General features: G+C 37.2%; 1 protein-coding gene across 2 annotated transcripts; it reads left to right on the top strand.

Annotated features, from left to right (window-relative positions):
* The first annotated feature begins 14,089 nt into the window (after nucleotides 1-14,089).
* LOC129567522 (fez family zinc finger protein erm-like) lies at nucleotides 14,090-18,167 on the top strand. 2 transcript variants are annotated; one of them, XM_055444495.1, is made up of 4 exons: nucleotides 14,090-14,603; nucleotides 15,957-16,894; nucleotides 17,039-17,172; nucleotides 17,322-18,167. In XM_055444495.1, exons 1-4 carry the CDS (start codon nucleotides 14,592-14,594, stop codon nucleotides 17,858-17,860), a joined length of 1,623 nt encoding a protein of 540 aa, XP_055300470.1. In that variant the 5' UTR covers nucleotides 14,090-14,591; the 3' UTR covers nucleotides 17,861-18,167. The 2 variants fall into 2 exon arrangements, with proteins under 2 accessions (XP_055300470.1, XP_055300469.1); XM_055444494.1 differs by having other exon boundaries at nucleotides 17,039-17,178.
* Nucleotides 18,168-23,432: the final 5,265 nt, after the last annotated feature.

The following is a 23,432-nucleotide window of genomic DNA, read 5'->3' as shown; positions in this document are numbered from 1 at the left end:
CGTTTACAAACGACGGCACAAGCGATACACACACAGACATTGTGTTGACACACGAAGAGTGTTCAAAGAAAGAAGTGAGCAAAAATGCACGCTCCGCGCAGCTCATCGTAAGTGTGGAGAGTATAACGAAAAAACAGCGACTCTGTGTGTGTAGAATCTCTATTGTGTATTTATGCGTTTCGCTGAACACAACGCGCGAAAAATATTATATATTTTTGGACTGTGAACATTGAACGCGTTGAACTTTGAACGTTGAACACAACGCGTGAAAAATATCTGTTATTTTTATGCGATATTTCTATCCCTTATGAATAAAAATATCCCATAGTAATCTCTAGTTTTTTCCTGTTTTTTGGTGAGAAATTCGGTAACGGCGTTCAAAAAGAAAGATATCAAGTTTTTGAAAAATGTGCCAGGAAAAATTAGTTGATTTGAGGACAGAAATCCTGATTTTTTAAGTTTTTTATTGGATACATTCGAAGCAATGAATTAGAAAATCGGAATAATGGCCATTTTCCGCCTAAGCCTGTCATCTAATGCGACCCCCAACCGCGAACTGTTTGTGTGTAACGGACAAAAATGACGAATTTTAAACGGGAATACAGTTTTGCAACGCACCATGTTGTGAATCAAATGAACATTCATCACTTCCGGCATAAACAGCTACTCGGCTTTTTCGCTCCAAGTTCACGAACACAAGTTTGGTGCAAAAATGAAAAATACACCTAATTTCATGCGATTCGACACTCTGGAAAGCGTTGAGTGGGTAAATGCCTTACGACTACTATCACAGCAGCTGCCTCTGTTGACATTTATTACGAGACGCATTTTTCAACTTATTGATGAACGAACTCGCATTTTTTGATGACTAGGCGCCCACAATGTGCCAAAATATTTGCCAATGGATGAAAAAGACGAAAACAATAGTTTCATCTATTGTCTCGATATCGAATACGTATTTGCGACGTATTTTCTTTTCCCGTCTCACAACCACCTCACCTCAAAAATACTGTAGATTTTTGAACGAAAATTTTTTATCAATGCATAAAATTCTATTTTCTGTTTTAAATATATCAAACATATTTTCAAAAAATGAGATATTTTTTCGGAGTCGTGCGACAGTCTCGCTTTAATCGGCTTTATTTATTTGCGCTAATGATCGCGTTTGTAACCGAAAACAAAAATTGTGGTAAAATTCTATGAGTGTGGGCTTACAGGCACAATAAAACTAAATGGACGAATAAAAGGAGGTGAACACGCGTCACCAGTTACAACATCAGAGATTTCATTGATGTCATCGCTTTTATTTAACTGGTTTCTTGTTTGCATGTTTTCTTTGCTCCTGGCGCCATCGATTGATAGCTCAAAAGTTGTGTGTTTTCTGTGAACTTTATATGTCTAAACTGTCGCACGAGAGCTCAATTGAACAAAAAAGAAGACATTATGATGAGATAAAGATGTAATCAAACGCATCCTTTTCGGATTAAAAATCTATCGGGAAGTTTTCAAAGCGAAACATAAATGAAATGACATTCGTCGAGTGAAAAATTCCCACCCAACCACTCATTCGTCGTACACGCACACCACACACATTGACAACAGAAGGATTAAAATTTTAAATACTTTATAAATCTCGTTTTATTTTGTTTACATTGCGCTTGCTTGTGTCTATTTGCGTGGTTTTTTTTTATTATGTTTATTCAATTCCTTTAAAATTCGGTTCTTCAATTCGACGCACGAAGGCTTTTGAATTGTGTTATTTGTTGCTCGTGCATGCGTGCGGAAGCCAACATTCGACTATTCTAATTAGCATTAGCATATGGAGCGTGTGCGTTCCGGATAGTTGATTGTCACACAAAATTAGCCATCGTGCTAGTTGTGTGCACTTTCATTTTTCACTTCCCATTTCCATTTTTATGAAGTGGAAAATTGAAGAAGCCAAAATTTAAAGCCGAAAAGTGCCGATTATTATGATTAATCTTTTGCTTTGACACCCTTGTTATTGAGCTAAATATGTCATTATCACTCTCGTATTCGTCTCTCTCCTTGTCGTCTTTGTCGATGATGCTCATCATTGTGTTGTTGCCGTTGTCAAAATGAAAACATGAAAATTATATAGTTGTGGTTGACAGTAAAAGCGATTTAGTTTTTGTTCACCGCCGAAATCAACCACCCTCAGCAACCACGTGCCCAATCGATCTTCTATTTAACCGGTTTGCTGTGCAGAAAGGAACATGTACACACTATGCCGTCTTTTTCTTCTTCTTCTTCTTGAACTCCTTTATCATCGTGTCGATTCGTTGAGTCAAGTTGTGACAGTCAAGATGACACTTCCACTCCGCTGTGTAAAATCATTGGGTGCGAAGGTCTTTTCGATACTCCGGTCACAGTTTGTCGATTGAATAGCTCATGAATGGCTAAGCTCCAATAAGATTTCCTTTTAAATAGCACAACGTGACTGGATCTCAATGGATAGAATGAGAAACCCATATGGAATGTTTGCGACGCAAACTTTTGCCGTTCACATTCACTTGCTGGCTGGCTCGTGCATCATCAACTTGTGCCTTCTGTGTGTTCTATTGTTTTTACTGGGTTCCGCTTGTTTAAGCAGATACTTATCACGCCTCGGTCATCTTGCAAACACAAAAAGTAGATCGTTAAAATAACAGGAAACAAACCGTTTAAACCAAAATAAGACATGCAAATGCACTCGCTCATTTGAATTGTTGTGCTGCTACTGCTTCTTCTGTTGCTGTTCCCTTCTCTGGCTATGAGCATTACATAAATATCTTGTTGGTGTCAACTTATGGCCGACTCAATCCAATTTTTTTTCTGCCCCGACGAACATTCAGCGACGAGCAAGAGATGTTGTTAAAGGAAACCAAATACAGCGTAATTTGTCGATTACTTTATTGCTAATCGGGTCGAATCGAACGCCGTTACGACACACGTCCCACTGTTGATGTAAATAAAGTTTTTTTTATTGTTATTAATGCTACCGGTTTCGTCACCCATCCCAAGCTAATCGCTTCAAGTCAATGTAGGAATCGTGTGCCTTATTAGTTATGATTGCGCGCAAGTTGACAACAAATTCACATCAAATAAACAATCCAAATGCAGAACACTTACAACGCGCGAGAGATTTAACGATATCAATTGTGTCTCGTGTGTAATCGGCCAATTTCCGTTCGATGTTACATTTTGCAAGACCCAATCATATTCTCATTTCCGGTCGTTGTGCAACGGTAAAAAATGGAGAGAGGCAGGGAGAATAACAGTCTTCATTTTATTTGTGGCCAATTGACTTATTTCGAACTATATAACGATTGTTTGTCAAGAGAATTTTTTTAACGTAAGCAGAAAAAGTGAAAAAAGATCAAATAGAAGAGAAAATAAAACAAGAGCGAGAGTTTCTTAGAGAAGCTAAGATTAAATTAAAATTTTGAACCCATTTTTTTCAGAACTGTCATTTTCTCATGTGCAAATTTTGTGTGTGCAAATAGAAACTATTTGTTGTAAACCAACACAAATTCAATGTAGCGAACGAATTCTTCTGTTAAAATCCAAAACTGGTTCAAACTCGGAACTTCAGACAAATTTCCCCGAAAAATGTGAATAACGGACGTGGGTTTTTTTCGTCGAAAACTTCAATTCGTTGCGCAGCAAGCAAATGTACAAGCAAATTAAATGTATTGTTCCATTGTTCGGTTACAATGCGAAAAGTGTGCCGACGGCCAAATTATCAACTACGTATAGCAATTCGTTTGAATGCAGAATGCACATGCACAACCCGACGCTGCCACTTAAAAAATCCTTTAGCACGGTTGCACCAGCGAAAAAACGCAAACAAAATCAACATAGAAGATTTGCGTTGCTCGAAAAACCACTTCGATCATGAACAAAAAGTCTTGCTCCTTTAATCGTCGTTTCTTCATTTCGAATGACGTAAGTGAACGAGTTCACTTCTTTTCTCTCTGTCTGTCTGTCTCACTATTTTTCTGTCTTTCTCTCTTACTCCGTTTCCATTCTCTCCTATGTACACATAATTTTTTAACATGGCAAAAACTGCAAACACAAAACGACCGAGAGGCAAAACAATGGGTAAAAATCGTGTAAACATATTTAATAAATTGAAGCAATGCGAATATGTATAATATTCGGAAATGAGCCCGATGATATTTGTTCAGCTCTTGTTAAAGAAGTAAAACACACAAAAAATTCGTCGTCGAATACTTGAGCACAGAACAATAAAGGCAAATCAAAATGTTGTCGCATGACAAGAGCATATTTCTATTCGCAAAGGGAATTAATAATTTGTGCAAGCCAGGAACGGAAATGATTGAGAGAGCGAGATAGACATACACACACACAGCGACACAAAAAATGGCCAAAGGGAATAATGAATGTTTACCATTTTCTTTCTATTTTTATCGAAATGAACATGTCTAAGTGGCTTTTGCTTTTGTAAGAAAATTGTGAAATGGTGATGCTCGTCTAGTCGACAGTTTGTACTTTAGCATGCACTTTTTCATTTTGCGTCGCATCTCATTTACCAGCCCAATCAAAGACTGTATGTGTTTTGTGTGCATTTTTTTTTTGTATAATTGCACTTTCAATTGGTTCCTCCGTCATTTCTTGTTTATTTCAATGTAACTATATAGCATTAATCAGTGGATGGAAGTGAAGTTTCGTTACTTTTATCCCGACAACTATTTTGCTCATTAGGTTTGGATTTATCCTATTTTTCCTACTTCTGCTTTTGCTTTTTCCTAAAGTATTTATTACAGCGGCTCTTTTCATTTCCATCTCAAGTGGAGCCTTGAATATTGGTTAATTTAAAATTTCTGAAAGATCGATAGAGTCTTTGATTCGAAATTTAATATTGCAAAGAACAAAGAAAAAACGCATGGAGTTATTGTCTCTTTTTCAAACCGAAATTGAAAGCGTACACACACGGTATTGCGGAATGAATGAATGAAAGAGAGAGAGGAAGAGAGAGAGAGAGAGAAGTTCGATGGAATGCAGTAGTGCATGGAAAAAAGCGGAAGCCATCCAAAGTACAAGATGCGATAAAACCGAAAGCCTACAAAATACGTACACATTTTACAACAATGGCATGGTTTCGGTCTTTGTCAAAAGTCCCAATGTAAATAATAATCATGGGCAAAAAGGTCGCATCACAATATCACATCTTCGTTGCCTCTCACGCACGACAAGATTCAAATATAAACGATGGCATTGATTTTTTCGGTGCTAGTGTTTGTTTACATTTGACGCAATTGTAACCAAATAAAGTGTGCTAACAGCGAAACCTTTTCGATTTTTTCTGAAGATTCTTGATCTGAACTTTCCCTCTCGATGGGAACCAGATATTCAACTATCAATTTGCACGTAAACAGATGATCAACATGCATTATCTTCCTGTTTTGCCTACTACACACACCACAATTCCATCCGCCCTAGCATTTTGCCATCAACTTATTCACATCCACATAATCCAGTCCCAATGGTTTTTCCTTTGCAAACTTTCCGCTTCAGTTTCGAATTGAATTCGATTATTTGCTCAGTTGATTATATTCAAATGGTGATATTTGTGTGCCACATAAATTGAACATTTCAGTACAAACCGGAGAAGAACATTTCAACAAAAGCCTATGCTTTTGGTGTTTTTTGCCATGCAAATATCAAAAAAAAATTACTGCTAAATGATTATTCTGACACCCTTCGTGGCCAACGACGATGTAATAAATGTCAGTGTATTTGGCCTCCGTACGTAATTTACGATTTACGCAAAGCGAACATTATTTGAGTGTCTGCCCGAATAGAATGTGTTCAATATTACTACGTCTTTTTTCTGTTCTATTTGGAAGCGAAGGGCGTAAAGAACATGGTAAGAGGGAAAATATTTCCACTATTTCAAGTAGGACGTCAGACAAAAAACAACGGATTGAAAAAAAAAACGTCGTGCTTACAACAGCGTATGTATGCGTTTGAATTGGGGTTGCGTACCGCTTTGAACTAGTCCGTATGGGAACATTGAGTGGTGTCGGATAATGAAGTTGTTGGTGGGTATTGAATTAATTTATTGAATGTAAACAATATTGTTATTTACCGTTCCAATGCCTCTCGTAGCCAATTACACATTTATTACTGTTCAATAAAAGCGAAATAGACACAAATAGCTATATAAATGGGCCCAATATGGGACGTATATAAACAAAGGCTTGTAAATTGCTTGAAATATAGAAAAACTTCAAAGAAATGAATCGTTTAATAACCGATTCGGTCATTCTATAAAATCCAAAACACTTTTACTTTCTACCAACAAAATTGGGCATTTCTGGTACGGAATCAAACTGGTTTCGGGCTTCAAATCAGCTGAGACGGAATTTCTTTTGAGCCGAATGCTCATAAAATTCGTGATTTACTTTGTCTATTTCCTGCTGAAATAAATGGTGTCAGTTGTTTTTTTTTATTCATTTGATTTGACGCTTGGCCACACATAAATTGCGTGCAATTGCCCATTTACGTCATATATGCAAGCGTTAAATCAACGATTATCCGACGTGCCGCCTTATCAAAATCCTGAGATCTCTGCTCATTTTTTAATCGCCAGCCAAGAAAACGTACTTCAAATACCGAAGAAAGGAAAAAAAAATAGCACCACCGCTCGCTTCGCATTGTCGCATGTTTTTTTTCTTTCCTTTTTCGAATCATGTCGTCGTCATTGTCGGTGGAACATGTTAAAAGCGCACTTAACGTGCACAATGGGCATTTTAATAGCAGCCATTTGTTTTGGTTTTTAGCATAACTGGCGATCATTCATGTTGATAACACCCTTTTGTGAGTGTATGTGTGTATGACGAAGCCGTGTTGTGTTTGATAACACATTATCATATCACATGCTGGGCCAGCCGCAGTACTGTGGCCCAGAAAACACTTACCGCAAACTTCGTGACATATCAATTTTCGTGGCGAAAAGAGGAAACAATCAACGACGATCCCTTTGCCAGCGCACCGATCAACTTAAATTTTTCAAGTAACCGCTTAATCTTGGCCATAATATGCATAAGATACTTGGGCTGAAAAGGCTCATTTAATCGCACAGATAGATATAATGGCTTCTACTGGTGAATTTTACTTCGCGAGTACTCGGTTTGTATCGATCAGGATTGTTTAACTCCTACAGAAATTTTTCTGTTTAATCAGCATAAAGCGACTTCGTTGCGTGATTTCAAGCGGATTCAGACCGTGACAAACATCGACGTACCATTTTTGATTCATTCTTCGATCGAAAGATAAGTAGTTAAATGCCAGCCCAGATAGAAATCAACTGGCAATTTTCTTTTAGTACGCAGAATAATGACTAGGTAATTGATTCAACTACAAATTTCGTGCTGAATTTTGTATTTTCAATTGTATCTTATTTGACACACATCTGGCCGGCTGTGGAGAAATGTAAATTGAGCTAGAATTTTAATAAGACCATTGTTATCCTGTTGAACAATTCAACTTGGACTGTTGTGACAAAAAAAAATTGTAATGTTTATGATGTTAATTCACGGTTACAAGAGCAAGGACATCCGCAAGCGCGCGCACACGTCTCAAGACACACAACCAAACCGTATAATCAAGAAACTTTTTCAACAATAGACGGAGAAGAAGAAAAAAACTACATCAATGATTCAGCTGGCGCTGAAGTAGCAGCCAACTACTTGTGAGCTGCTCTCCCATCTTAATGATTTCTTTGATACGGTAGGTTTTTATATCGCCAGTTGAAAGTCAGCTGTGCAAGACATTAAAGGAAGAGAAGAGTGAAGAGAGAGGAAAAAAAGAATCAAATCCAATTGAAATTGCATTAAAAGGTCGTAGCACTATCGTCGTACTCGACGTGAGCGTCATGAATTCAAAACTTATCATTAATACAAGAAGAAATAAGAAAGAATCAAGAGACATCTGACACACCCCACCGCATCAAAGGCAATGCGCAAACGGTAGCATTGATGAAAAAAAAAGAAAGAAACAGATCCGTGTTTGAATCAAAGCGAAAACTTGATATGCACACTCACAGACGTCACACCGGTTCGACGAGCGGTGATTTTTTTCGATGATAAAATAATTATAAATAACTATATGCCATGGAAAATAAGCGGAAAAGAATAGAGAGAGGAGAGAAGAGGAGTGTATTGACACGGAATGCACACACGCGCATTCAAATACGAAAATGTAAAGTTTTTTTTCTTCAAAACTATGCGTATCCATTTAACAGCCCATGTCTGAATCTAACTAAAGCACACACAGCAAACGGTTTGATGTGTCATTTACCGGGAAAATACTTTTTACCTTGACTATAGTCGCACTTTATTAAACTGCCTATTTTGGCTCCTTCTCTCTCTGCCAACGTATCCTTTTTCTATATGTGATTGTGTATTTTCATTATATTCCCAACCGGAAGCGCTGCTTTTTGTTCCAATTGCCGTGCTGTACCGATGCTGATGCATGTGCCGTGTGCACATTGATATTTATTTTATTGCACACGTTTCACAGGCAATCATTGTTATTATTATTTTGATTCGATAGCGAATGAAGAGCGAAAGAGAGGGAGAGATAGAGAATGCGATACAGGATGAAAAAGAAGCGTGCATTTAGGGTATAGTTGCTCGTCGATCGACCAATTGTTTATTTCGACACAATGAAGAATGTGCAAAGACGCGACAACGCGTGCTCCGTATCCGTATTTCATTTTTCAACATTTCAACGGTCTATTTTAAAATTTTGCATCTCTATTCAGCATTTGTGTGTCGTGTATCGATGAGAGAAATGAAATATTTGAAATTTCTTCCTTTTGTTGTGCGTGGTTGATCATTTTGTCGAACCTTCTGTGTCCTTTGGTTGACGCGAAGACGGTTTACCTTGCCGGGCCGTCAATTGCTATTTCAATTCGGTCGTCGTCTCTCTCTCTGCCTCTCACTCTTCGGCAAATCGGATCAAGTTACCAGAAATTTCAGCAATTTTATTTTTAAATCATATAGATTTCGCCATTGTCGCCGTCGTTCATTGACATGCCAGTTGGCTCGTGGCAATGTTCTTTTGATTTAACACACTACAATTATGTGGCACACACAACAATTACGCCCCAATACAACAGAATGAAAAAAAAAAACACTCGAAAAGAAATCCTAATCATGAGTTTGCTTATGATTTCGACGACGTTTAACGGCAATTTCGGCCAAACATACACACGCAATTCGATTTCCATTGCGCACATAAAAGTTGCCCTTTCTTAGGATATTTCAAACGCTGGTTCGCCTATTGATGCCAAAACACACTCATGTGCAGCCATCACCGAATGTTTCTTTGAATGCAAAAAAGGAACACAGTTTCTATTCAATTCATTTTGATCGGTTCGCGCGGCGCGAATGTCTTTGCCAGACCTCAAAATTAAATGCGAAGCCAAGAACCAAGTCGACATATCCATTCAGAATATATTTTTTTTTGTTCTATTGTCGATAAAATACGCCAAAAACCGAAATGAACATGTCAAACTGGCTGCCACATACAATGACTGCCAAACTACCATACTCGTGGTGAATGTGCGTTTCTCAAATTTAAATCAAATACAACGTTTAATTGGAAGCGCGAACGCATGAATTGAGTGCAGACGATGAGATGGAAAAATCGGATTTGGTGCAGGCACCCGAGCTGATTTCATTTCATTCTTGATAGCTTTCAATTGAGGATCATCAGATTTGTGCATGGTAATCGGTTTTTTTTTGGTAAATCGCTTTCCGGGCCTAAATGACAAAGAAACAAACGCACCAATGCACATCGTGTTTCAAATAAAACAGTAAGAAAAACTCGCATGAATAGAAGTTTACGACAAATAATTATAATTATTTTTTGGGCGGAATATTCTTTGTGTGAACATACACAGAGCGAAGAAAGATAAACTGAATGCAGTTTACGCAAAAAGAAAGAAAAAAAAATCATATGACAATTGACAAAACAAACGAAATCCGAAATTTCTAGTCTAGTTCAATGTCTCCACACATCGGCACATCGAAAAAGCCGATTTTGCTCTAAATTAACCTAAATCTCGTAAATATTTTGCACATTATCGTTCATTCACACTAATTACACTGGGCTCAACCTCCAACAATTTCAATTTCATTCTTTTCTTTTTAGTCTTCCTTTCTCTCTCTCTCTCTCTCTCTCTCTCTCTCTCTTTCTGTTCTTTTCTTTTCTTTGTGCACCGCTGCCGACGGGAACAAAAGTTGAATGAAGAGAGAAGCAGAAAGAGAGAGAGAGGAAAAGGTTGAACGGCTGCATACAACGTTTCAATATGCAATAATACTTAAAACTATTTAAACAATTGTATCAATACACTGTCTTAAACCGCATTGTCCTCGCAGGAGGTCGGTGGGTTTCATTGTCGATGTTTGGATTCTTTTCATATATCGCCGAAGCTAATGAATCTCATCTACTGTGTGCCGATGACAGCGAGATAATATAACGTAATTTTCCAATCGGCCAAATCCTTTAAGTGAACCCAACCAAAAAACAATCGTCAATTCCACGAACGAATAATGTGTGCCACAGTTTAAATAAAGTTGTGGATTACCAATTGCAATAAGCAATTGTATATTAATTGTTGGCAACATTTGTGCGACTGTTTAATAATAATATTGTTGCAAAATTCTATGTAAAAAAAGTTGTAGTGCATCTGTTTCTGTAGGCAAAACGTAGGTTCAGAGCGACTCAGAGTGGTCAAGCAGTGATTTGTAACGACAAGCAAATTTGGCTATGGCCTAGTCGACTCCCAGTCGAGTTAAAGCGGTCGGTATTGATATCTGGCATCATTCTAATCTACAATTGGAGCGATTGTTTTGCTCAAACACCCGAAACAATGGAATTTCAATTGTCATGTGAACAATGTCATACGAAGCCTTTCTGAATGAACATAGCAAATGTTCTGCGTAAGCAGATTGTGCATATTATCCTTCGGTTGTAACCGACCAGAAGAGTTATTTATCTATAATTGACCAGATTTATCTATGAGGATACACACACTACACATGGATGGAAATGTCATCTCTATCTTTCACCCATCCAAATGACATGATCTAAGAAGTGATCTCGCTCTTTGCATGCATACCAGCCATTGCATTGGTCAGTGATGTTTTCCTTTGTAAAAAGCAGAAAGAAAAAAAAAACTACTAAATAACACGATAATATACCAAACCATTCCCATGCAGTCATTCATCTATACCTCTCTCTCTCTCTTTCTCTCTCTCTCTCTCTCTCTCTCTCTCTCTCTGTCTGTGTGTGTGTGTGTGTGTGTGTGTCAATACTACGCTTGAGTTCATTCAAAGGTTTAAAAGATTACACACCGACAAACACTCTCAATCACACACGGTAGCGTAGTATACCAATCCAATGGACATATAGCTAGGAAAAAAATTGGAACAACATCGCATGCATTTCTCTCTTTTTGTTGTTGAATTACTGAATTATGTTATTTTGTTGTAAACGTCGAAAAAAATTACAAACGAAACAACAGAATGGGAAGAGAAAAAGAGAATTGAAACATCGTCTAGCATTGAGAAGAGTGCGTATGAATATGGGATTATGGATGTTTTGCAAGGATTTGGATCGAAACCTTGATGCTTTTTCTTCATCCACTTTGTTTTCGGGTTTGCTGTTTGTTGCCGTTGTGACTATAAACAAGCCGATTTGTGATATTATTGCGATTTTGCTTTTTTCCAATCATTCCGTTTGAACTAGAAAACTGAGTGCTAGAGAAAAAACAAGCAAACTAGACTCAAACACACCATCGACATTTTCACAAGAAGCCTTTGTGCAAAATCGTAGGAGAAACAGACGATTGTTTTTTCCTCGTACCTTTGCCATCCACACTTTCTTCGTTCGCATGTTTCTCACAATTTCCAAATTGCTAAATATTATAAACAGATTATCTGCCCACCGTTTTAAATGTTACATCTCTACTGATTTCAATTCGATTGTATACTTTAGTTGTCTATCAATTTCCTTTTGCCTTAACCTCTTTTCTTGTTCCTTTCTGATTCTTTGGATTGTTTTTTTTTGTTATCTTCTCGTCCAATTTTCGACAACTTTGATATGGATCTAAAACGGAAAAATTTATTGGTTTATTGGAGCGATCTTAATTTAGCTCTAATTTTGGTTTTCTAGTTGTGTGTGTGGCGATGCACTATCTCTCACTCTCTCAGTGGGAATGGATCCTTTGGGAAAAATTATGAGTAATTTTTTTGTCAAACTTATTAAACAAAGAGATCATCAAACCCAATCCAATTGAATACGGGTTTGGTCGCCGGGAAAACCGAAAGAAAATCTCGGTCTTGGAAATATTGTACAATAAGCCATTTTTCGCTGTTGTTGCTATTTTGAGCGCTGCTTGTGGTTTTTCGACGAAGCAGAAAAAAAATCCAAATTATTACTTGTAATTGGTGCAACCGAAATACTTGCACGCTACCTTTAATTGAACTATGACCACACCAAAACCAAATTCGAGGAACCCGAAAAAAACTGGTACGTGTTCAAAGAAGATGCATATATACAAAACGGTTGTTTGCTTATTTACCTTTACCTTGCGCTGCATGCTGACAGTAGGACAGATACTAATTTTCTATTCGAGCATTTTTAATGAGTTCTTCAACAATGCAGAACGGAACACAACAACAACAAAATACACCCAAATATTATTTGTACAGATAAGAGCGTAAATATTTTCACACTTTTGACTAAAATTAACAAGAAGTTCAGCCATTGTTTGCGATCATAACACGCATTACAGCATTCAACTTGGGTGTATATATAAGAGATTTGGTTTTTTTCTTCTTCCAATTCTTTGCTCGTATTCATGGATTAGATGGATTTTGTAATCGCTTACTTACATTTGCTATACAAACCAATCTTTGAATGGTGATTACGTTACGGAAGAGAGATGTACCATTGCATGAATAAAAACAAATGATGCTAGAAGGAACACCTTGTTCTCTCGTCTTGAATGATCTATAAATAATTATAAAGATGCCGAAACCAAATTGCTTTGGCCTAAATTCATGATGATTTCTTTTTTATTGGAATTCTTAGTATTCGTAATTATATAAGAGAAGAATTGTCGCAATATAAAAAATATGTGCAATATTCATGGTCCAAAAGCCAAACCAATCGAAAGTAGAGAAAAAAGCGAACAAGGCAGAAATCGATTTCGATGATGTTTGGCCAACGGTATCAATTTATAGCTCAATCGAAATGGCACATCTTGTTTTCTCTCAAACACGGTACAATGACGAGCATTTGGCAAAAGATGTGTAAACATTGAAAAAATGGCACATTTTATTTTATTTGCTTAAATTTTCTATTTTGCACCCTTGATATCATCGTCGCATCGCGCTTATAGTACGCGCTAGCAAATTGACGAACAAAAAAAGCAGCAACAACAACAACAGCAACACAGCACATATTGTAACGAATCGTCAAATCAGTCAGTTGTAGAAAGAAGAGGGCGGTAACATTTTCCGAGAGTGGTTCTCGCATTCATATTGCACATCACATTACATCGTATACATTTTTGGCACGGAACGAGCAATTTACAAACACACACACACGAACAGACACACAGCACTACTTTCGCCCTGTGTGCATGCACATTATGTACGACGATGTTTTTATGTATGTGAAAGATGGTGTATGAACAGAGCAGCGTTTCTCGGGCATAATACGCGCATCAGCTCATCATTGTAACAGTGCTGTTGATATAGAAAGAGGGAGAGAGAGAGTCGAGAAAAGAAAGAGGTAGAGACAAACACTCGAATCGACGTTTTTGTTGGCACTGCTGAGCAGCAGCAGCAGGATCGATGTGCATATATGTATGTACTTAAGTGTATAGTGTGTACTGTCGAATGTGTGCTCTCGGCTTATTGTTTGGTACGGTTCTGCAAAGTGGTCGTATATGTTTTCCTTTGCTCTATTTTTCGGTTGTTCTCGGCAATAAGAACGGGGCAAATGCTCGTACAAGTATACACAAACGAGGAGCGCAACAGCGACCAAAAACGAAAGAGAGACTAGCTGATGATATGCGCCTTTTACGGTTTTTCATTTCAATTCGGAATGTTCTTCGAGAACGAACGTTTGTGCAGAATGCTCGAATAAATATTTCGCCGTAAATTAAGTCTTCGGCAACGATAAAAAAACGAACAACGATAACAATAAGTGAAGAGTGAGCGACGAATGTGCATTCGCATTTTTAAGTGAAATAGTAATTGAAAAATAAACTTTTTAACAACAATATCTCGAGAAAAAAATCACCAAATTCTTCTTTGCTCGTTTGCGTGTTGATCATGTGTTGATTCAATTACTACTGTTTTTGTTGAGGAAATAAAAATAAAAATAAAATTCGCATTTTATTCAAAAGTTCAAGTTTCTTTGGAAAAGACATTTCTCGTGATATTTGACTCGTGCTGAATTGAGTAAGCTCACAGCTTTTTCTCCAGTGGTTGCCGCAGTGATCGATCGCAGTTTTCAACAAAACCGTGATATTTGCAGCAGTTATGGTCTATTTTGTAGGTCAATTTTCAATCGTTTTTCAATATTTATTTTGATCTTTTGTTATGAAGAGGTTTCCAGCCATTTTTTAGGTTTTATTTACAAATCAATACGAAATTTTCAATTCAATACTAAAACTTACACAAAAAATTTCCTCAATTTCCAATTCCCAATTTGATTTCTTGAGTTTTTCATCAAGAATCAAATCTTTGTGCAAGAAAACAAATATATCAACAATACCGTCGAAATGTTTACACGTTTTGATTGCGATTTAATGAAATGTGTAATCCCCACGCGAGCATTCGTGAACAACTATTTGGCTTCAATTATTCCAGTTTACCAGCTCGTTAGGCGCAGCCAATCTGTTTCAATCCACCGCAATAAAACTCCCCATTTCACCATTTTTCTCGACATATTTTACACAAATCCTTGAGGGAGTTTGAGTAATGTTTGTGTGTGAACGCGTTGAAAATAATATTTATATCAAAGAGAATCACACATACAAAAAAGCTACGATGCGTAAACAAAGGATCCACAACAAACAAAACCAAAAAAAGAGTTTGAAGATTTTAATTTATTGGGGTGTAAAATGGAAAGAAAAATTAACAAGCGGAACAAATGTTGATATCGCTAAAGTATGACTATCAGCTAGAGTTAAAATAGAAACAATAGAGACCGATTGCACAAAAGGGAAAAAGGGGATCTTTTTCCTACATTGAAAATGATTTGGTTTGAATTTAAAAAAAAATGGTTTCGCGGTTTTCTTCTCTTTTTGTTGTAATTTCAAATGCAAAATTGTTTGCATGTAAGATCATTGTTTTGATATCAGTTTGATATTTGGGGTATGATTGTATGTGAAAGTATTTTGAGGTAATTTCAACAATGAACACAGGAGAAAAAAGTCTCACTTTGTGTGTTTTTTTGTCATTATGCGAAATGAGCTCACTGTTTGAATGAAAAAAAAAACAACAACAACGAGTGACAGAATTGATGCGAACAACTTCTAAATCCTTCGATTCCTTCTCTTTTTCTCTCGGTGTGTATTTTTGAATAGAAAAAAAATTGTTTGTTTTGATTTATATACGGAACTTATGTCAATTCACATAAATTTGCATACGCCTTATGGTGCGCCACACTCTGTCCCATTTAAATCACAACAAATTAATAACACTTCGATGAATTCCAATAGAAAACGTTGCATACATAAATAGAACGGCACAATTCTTTCAATTAAATTCAATTTTGTAATAATTATTTCTGTATCCAGCGGTGCTAGTTTGCGCTTAATCCTTTTATTAAGAATTTTGAATACGATTTTTCGCTGTCATTTGTCAGAATATTGACTTTTGTATTTTTTTGTTCAATTTCAGATCTCTTCTGGTATGCAACCACGTAGCCCATCAGGCGTTCCATTGACGTCAAAAAGTCCAATTATGGAAACAGCAGCAAATAGCACACAATCAATAACTGCATCGCCCTTATCATCGCCACCAATCATGACAATTTCACCGTCAAACACATCGGCACAACAGCCGCAACAGCAACGAAATTCGTTGCCGTTGAAATTTTCGATAGCAAAAATTATGGAACCCGATTCAAAGCGATCATCATCGAGCCCAGTATCAAGTGCGACCGGTAATAATGCAATTGCCGACGATGAATCCAGCTCGGCATCAGATGTCGAAGTTATTTCGATGTCATCGTCAACCACATATGATTCAGCGTTTAAGAAATATATCCCAAAATCGGCAGCATCTTCGATTCCATCGATCGCTGGTGGCATTCAAGATAGAGTACAACATTTTGTGAGCAGCAGACATCAGGAATTAATTAATCAATATCCATTGCTTTATTATCCGGGTCAATTAATGTGTGCTGCCGCACAATATGCTGCTCTAACACAGCATACAAACGCTCTACTCGGCGCCAATGCCACACAAGCCCCATTCGATTTGAGATCATTGAGCACATCGATCACACATTTCCAGTCACAATCGATGCGACAATCAATTCTAAATGAAAAACTCTCACCATCACCCATTTCACCAACATCATCCGGCAATTTACCAACGTTACGCAACATTTCACCACCAAAAAATCATTCACCCTCTTCAACGGGAAGCGCCAGTGTCAACTCGAACGCAGCAAATCAAAAACAAAAAACATTCGCCTGTCCCGAATGCGGCAAAGTTTTCAACGCACACTACAATCTTACGCGTCATATGCCAGTTCACACCGGCGCTCGACCATTCATCTGCAAAATATGCGGCAAAGGCTTCCGGCAAGCATCAACACTCTGTCGTCATAAGTAAGTTTGAGTTTTTTTTTTGCTTTCTTAACATGATCAAAATATACAAATTTGAAAAATGCCAAAACCCAAAGATTTACCAACTTTTCGAATTAAAACCATTAAAAGTTTATTTAATTTTCTTTCCTTTTTCCGTTTCATCAGGATTATCCACACTTCCGACAAGCCACACAAGTGTCAAACTTGCGGAAAAGCATTCAATCGTTCATCAACTCTCAACACACATATTCGAATTCACAACGGATATAAGCCGTACAAGTGTGAATACTGTGGTAAAGGTAAGAGTAAGAGTCGATTTCTATCTCTTTTTTCAAAAATAAAAAAGTTCAAAACATTATATTGTTCTTTTTCTTGTTGTTGTTCGAAAAATCGCAATCACACTCAATTTATTCAATTTTTTCCCTTATTTTTCCGTTTTCCATTTCAGGTTTCCATCAAAAGGGCAACTACAAGAATCACAAGCTGACGCACAGCGGTGAAAAGGCTTACAAATGTTCGATCTGCAACAAGGCTTTCCATCAAATCTACAATTTAACTTTCCACATGCACACGCACAACGAAAAGAAGCCATACACGTGTACCGTTTGCTTCAAGGGATTCTGTCGTAATTTCGACTTGAAAAAGCACATTCGGAAAATCCACACCGAAACTGGTTCACGGAGTCGTTTGTTTGCTGGCCACTTGGGACAGCATGGCCTTCGTCAGCGTGTGACACGGTCGGCAACATCGAATGCACCGAGTGCTGTTGACAGCCAACCACAATCGATTTGGCAAGCAACAACCGTTTCGAATTTGATTGGATCGTCATCCATGATGCGCGGCCAAATACCATCGTCACCAAATGATGGCACTCGATCGCCTGGCGCCGAATATCAAATCCCATCATTCATTCTACCCGGTCAGATCAATAGCAATGCACACGAAAAACTCGATTCAAATGCTCCATTCATCGCCAAAGTGTTTTGACATCGATACTATTCGAATCAGAGCGCAAAGTACATGTCGATTAATTGAATTTTTGAACGGTGATGGAAACAGAAAATTTGATTTGAACGTAGATTATTTAAGCATTTATATACACATTTAAAGAATGATTTTCTCCTTGATTTGGAACCGAAGAAAACGACGATTTTCCAGTGCAATAACAGAAAATAAAAATGATTGATTTATATACTTTTGTCGATCGTATGATTGATAACGACAGATATGGAATTTTACTTTGGATTTAAGTTCATAAAGGCTTGCTTTCATTTTTATCATATATATATATATATATATATATATATATATTTAAAAGAAGAATTTCGATTTTAAGCTAGTTTCAAGTAATGCATTCCCATAGATTTTTTGCTTGACCATTTTTTTCCTTTGCGCAATATCACTTTCTCACCTCTCCTGTAGATAACTCCAGAATTTTAAGAGAGAAATACAAATGAAAAAACAAAGTGAATTGATCCAAATCTAGTGAAATTTTTCGTTTTTTTTTCGAACGAATCTTACAGACTTAGGATTCTTAGGGTTTAAGTGATAAAAATGCAAAATTCTTATCGATAAATGAATTGTATGTAGAGTTTCTCATAGTCAGTCGTGAGCCACAAATTCCATTGTATTAACAGTAAAAATATATATATTAATTTAAATCAAAGACACACAACAAAACGCATGTACAATTGATTTTACCAGAAATATACAAACCTATTGAAATCCAATTTGGAATCTGTTCTCTGCGCTTGCCTTGTTTCAGTTGGTGTTCAATTTTACCGAATTTGAATGGGTAAGATCGGCTTCCAGTGAACTTATGATTTTCGAATATTCTCTAAACTCTTGCAATTATTTACATCATTCGGTTAATAAAGCAATCTGAATGAACTGGTGGTGATGGCATGAAGGCTTCGTATGAGGGTTTTGAAACTAAAGTTCTGTTTTAAAATATGCTGTTATTGTAGTATGCTTGAGTGTGAAAACAAAAGCCAAAACATTAACACCATGGTCCATGGACCGAGGCGTGTGTATTGATTTATTTGAATGGTGTACTCGAAACGGCATGCACTGAAAAGAGATAGAGAAAGCCAGAGGTTTAATTCAATGCATCGCACAGGCGTCGTTCTGATTGAATGGTTGAATCAATTGAGTGAATGGCCCTTCAAGCACGCACAAACTTAGCCAACAATTGAATTCAACATACGTAAAGCCATGCTGTGGTACAATTAACGGAGGAAATTTCATAAATTCCATTTTAATCATGTTGCTTCAAATCGGTACAACATAAGTTGTTGTGTTACGTTCCGTCGAACCAATTTGGTCAATTTGGATGTTTTCATCGGTTTGCGTTTTCGCCAAAAAGGCGTTCAACTACGATTTATGTGGGGTTGTCTTGACGAACACAGCAACATAAATTGGTGCAATCGATGCAACGCAGAAATGAGCACCGAGGCCTGTTTCTAGTTTCAAAACTCTATCAGTTACGAGCTATTTTTGTTTGTTCTGCTATTTCCTTTCAACCAACACACACAAACACACAGTGAATCGGTTAACAACCGGAAATTCAACGCTGAAAAGTTCATGAAACTCACCCAAGTAAAAGCTTCTTTTGTTTGCCAACTGCAAACAACGATGTAAAAAGCACGAAATGGCACGGAAAATAAAAGTGCACAATCAGGGATTTGGTGCAAAAGTAATTAAAATAAACATCACGCGAATGCCTTCGTACATAAATTATCAAATCCGATGCCGAGAGAGAGAGAGAGAGAGAGAGAGAGAGAGAGAGAGTTGAAAAGTGAAAAGCCGTGCAATTAATACAACGTTTAACGTACTGCATACGTGCAGCTTAAGTTGCTGGTTGCATTCAACTGAAAACGACATCAAGTGAGCGGACGCGCGTGTTCAAAAAATGCGGCGGCTGCGAGTGGTGAAGGCGGTAATAAACATGTCATCAGATAAAGTATCCACAACAAAACACAAAAGCCGGTTATGTTTCCCACCATGTGCGCCTGATAAAAGACCATAAATATTAAAAAGTGCTGAAAATACCGCGGGGGTATCATTACACTAACAACAACATCATTTGCAAAATGAAATTCGTCCAAAATCTGCTGACATGGAGTGAACGCGCTCACTTTACAAACGCACTTGTTCCATAAATATATTGCCGGAATAACAAAAGACAGCCAATCACATCTCTAAACCAACTTATTGAATCATCGAATATTTCGAGCAACTTTTTTCAATCTTGTGTGGCTTGAGTTGAATATAATCAGATTTACGGCGACACTAGCAGCTTCTCTGCACACACATCGTAGAAGAGAGTACAAAAATCATAGCATTTTGGCAAATGCATCGAGTAACCATTGCGAAACATCAATACGTTTTGGCTAACGCGTAGTACCGGCCCACAGAGAAGCTGTTAGCGTCGCCGTGAAGTTGATTATATTCTAGTAGATTTCTGTTTGAACGCAAGCGTTTTCTTAGTATGGTCCGCAAAATTAAAAAAAAAAACAATTCTGCCACGAACCAGTTTATATTCTGAATCTAACATTTTGTGTTTTTTTTTAATTATGTAAACTCCAATATATCATATAAAACCGTAATTTTCTCTCATACATCTCGATTGAAAATGAAAGAAAAACAATTTTTTTTAAATACGGGTTTAACCTACCGAAAGAAATCAATTTTTTTGTCTTGTGTGCCAGCAGCATATTGGCACAATTCTATTTGGCAGAATCGAAACATTTTTATTTATTTAAAATTCAAATAATAATTGAACCATTGCGACATACAAATTCCCTCAGAATATTTTAGTTTTAAAGTGTAACATGAACTTTTTTTTCATGTGGAGTTGTTGTTGTAAACTCTATATAAAAAAAATTTCATGTTGCACTTTGAAACTAAAATATTCTGAGGGAATTTGTTTGGGAACGGTTCAATTATTATTTCACCACACATCACAATGACGAATATGTTTGACACTGCATTGAATACACCCATCAATGTAGTTCCCGTCAAAATGTGTGGCGGTGTTTGTTTTGAAGTTTAATGATCAAGACTATCGCGGTGGAAAATACACTCACCGCCAAACGAAACGCGCATATATTTTCGTCATTCCACCTTAAAATGGTACGTGAATTTCCCTGAAGTGTTTTTGCATCATAAATACAAATCCAGACCATTGAGCAATGTTGATGCATTTTTCCAATTCCTCTTTTTATTCGAAACAGCGCTGTCTGTATAATTTTCAGTCAGTCCCAGTGGTTCTCGCACTTTTTTTCTGTCTTTCTTATTCATTCACCCTCGCCACTCTCAAACGAGTGCTAAAAAGCATATATGCAAATTCATCGAGACAGAGAGAGAGAGAGAGCCCGGCTGTAAGAGCCAATGAATCAAAAAATGTGGAGAATGCATGCAAATCGCATGCACTACACTCAAATAAGCAATTAATATGTGCAAACAAATTAGTATGCATGCAAATGGTTATCATAATTTATCGTTCCTGTATGTACTTCGATTCGGTCACGCATGCCTTTTTGTTACGTGTGTATGTGTGTGAGAGAGAGTGAAAAGCAGCCAGTTTGTTGATATTTTTGCTATTCATTGCCTTTTTCTTGTACAATATATGTGCAAGTAAACGGATGGTAAGCGGTTATCGTGAAGGATTTCCACTCCTTTGATATGGGCTTTTTTACACGTACACACCGATTTATGATAAAAGTGCATATCCTGTGAAAAGACGCGCTATGCACTTGACAGCAGTTTAATTTTACAATTGCGCAAAATTTTTGCATTATTTTTCTCTAGATAGAACTAGAGGAGGTCGTACAATTTCATATGCATGCAGAAAACTGAAGATGTACTTGCCGCTTGAGTGTATGCCATTGCCAATAAATATATCGTCTTTTTTACGATTTGTAATTTATATTCACTCTGGCAATTTAATCGATGTGCTTAGAAAATGGTTTCACATTCAGAAAGAAAAACTGGTTCAGAAAGGAGGAAATGTTGAGGAATTTTATTATTAGGATTTTTGTGAACTTTGAACTTTTTCATTTCTTGCGACGTTGAGTCACTTCATGAATGAAAGTATTTACGTCTCTTTCGCGATTCAAATGAAATTCATTCGGCAGATGTATTGTATTTTTTCTTGAAAAAAACGGATAAATCTTCTGCTTTGCCGACGAAAAAAAATGGAGAATGTGTTGACGAAAGAAATGATATGGCCTTCTCCTTATATCACATCTACTCTCTCCACTCGCAGAAATTGAAATAAATCGAGCCAAATGCAATGAAATCGCGCTAATATTCGTATGAAGAATGAAAATGGCGTTCAATACGTTTCCATAATGCCTATAATCCTAATAATTCCAATGGAATTCATTCATTGATTTGAAACTCTTCATTTGTCTGCCATCTGCATGCAGAGCGCGGAAAATTCATTGTACGACGGTGATCATTCGGGCCGCGATGTGTCTAAAAAAGCATGTTCAATTGCCACGATGAACGATTCAATTTTCACATTTCTGTCAATGGCATGAGAGCAATTGTGTATTGCGCGATTTGAATTTGCAATGGTTGAGAATTCGCGTATGCAATGAAATTAGATTAGTGTGAAAAATACAGTTTTTAATGCACACGATTTGCGATGCTATTGAATAATTTTATCGTGAATTGTTGCTGCAAAAATGAAAAATCATGCATTTAGAAAATCGACTGACATTTTCGAAAACTATCGATGACAACGCTTGTTGGAAGTGTTTAGTCATCGCTAGCGAATGTTCAAATTTGGAAAAACAATTGAAAATGATATTTATGCCGTTAGTTCTCATGGGATCGGGGAAAATTCAGCATGCCGTCGTGGTGGCTGTGCCTAAGTACTTGATTTGCTAAGTAATCAATGAAACCTGTCATTAAAAATTCATTCGACAAATGTAGACAACAACCCATGGCGCGTTCAAATATGTTTGCTCAACGGACTGCGCGAAATACAGTGCTAATTTTAATAATGCCAAAGAGTTTATGATGTTGATGATGATGTTAACAATGAAATTTCCATATGCTTTTCTTCCACCGCTGCTGCTGCTGTGACGGTCGTTGCAACCAGGCGTTGAATGTTTCATCGAAAATTTTGCCATCGACTGTTGTGATGCGACTGTTTATGTTGTGTGTTTATTCGATTATTTTACGTTATAATTCCGGAAAGTGCGATTCTACAGTTCTCCTCCTCATTAAACTTAGAATGTTTTTTCAGTGAACGCCCGATTGAAAATCACGGGGTTGTGTTTTGCGAGACAAAAGTGATCATCATACCATTATGTAATGCAGATTGACGGCTTAATTTGTTTATATGCAAACCACCGAAGAGTTCACATGTCGTGATAGCACCATTCGCTGCTTGCAGCGAACACAAAAATTCTCGCACCCCATTGTCGTCGCATCGACTACACGAAGCAGTCGACGAGTTTTTTTTTTCAACGGTTGTTGTTCATTGTGAACACTCTCAACGCGCCTCTCGTCGCGCTCTATTTTCCGTATGTGCGTGTGTGAAGTT

This window comes from Sitodiplosis mosellana, unplaced genomic scaffold (assembly GCF_009176505.1).
Source record: "Sitodiplosis mosellana isolate CC-2019 unplaced genomic scaffold, AAFC_SMos_1.0 Smas_scaffold_11, whole genome shotgun sequence".
NCBI lineage: Eukaryota > Metazoa > Arthropoda > Insecta > Diptera > Cecidomyiidae > Sitodiplosis > Sitodiplosis mosellana.
Note: the sequence above shows the minus strand (reverse complement) of the source record. Positions and strands in the feature narration are given on the sequence as shown.

Coding starts and splice junctions, on each gene's coding strand:
- LOC129567522 (XM_055444494.1), top strand. Junction 16,895..17,038: donor TCAACACTCTGTCGTCATAA/GTAAGTTTGAGT, acceptor CCGTTTCATCAG/GATTATCCACACTTCCGACA. Junction 17,179..17,321: donor ATACTGTGGTAAAGGTAAGA/GTAAGAGTCGAT, acceptor TTTCCATTTCAG/GTTTCCATCAAAAGGGCAAC.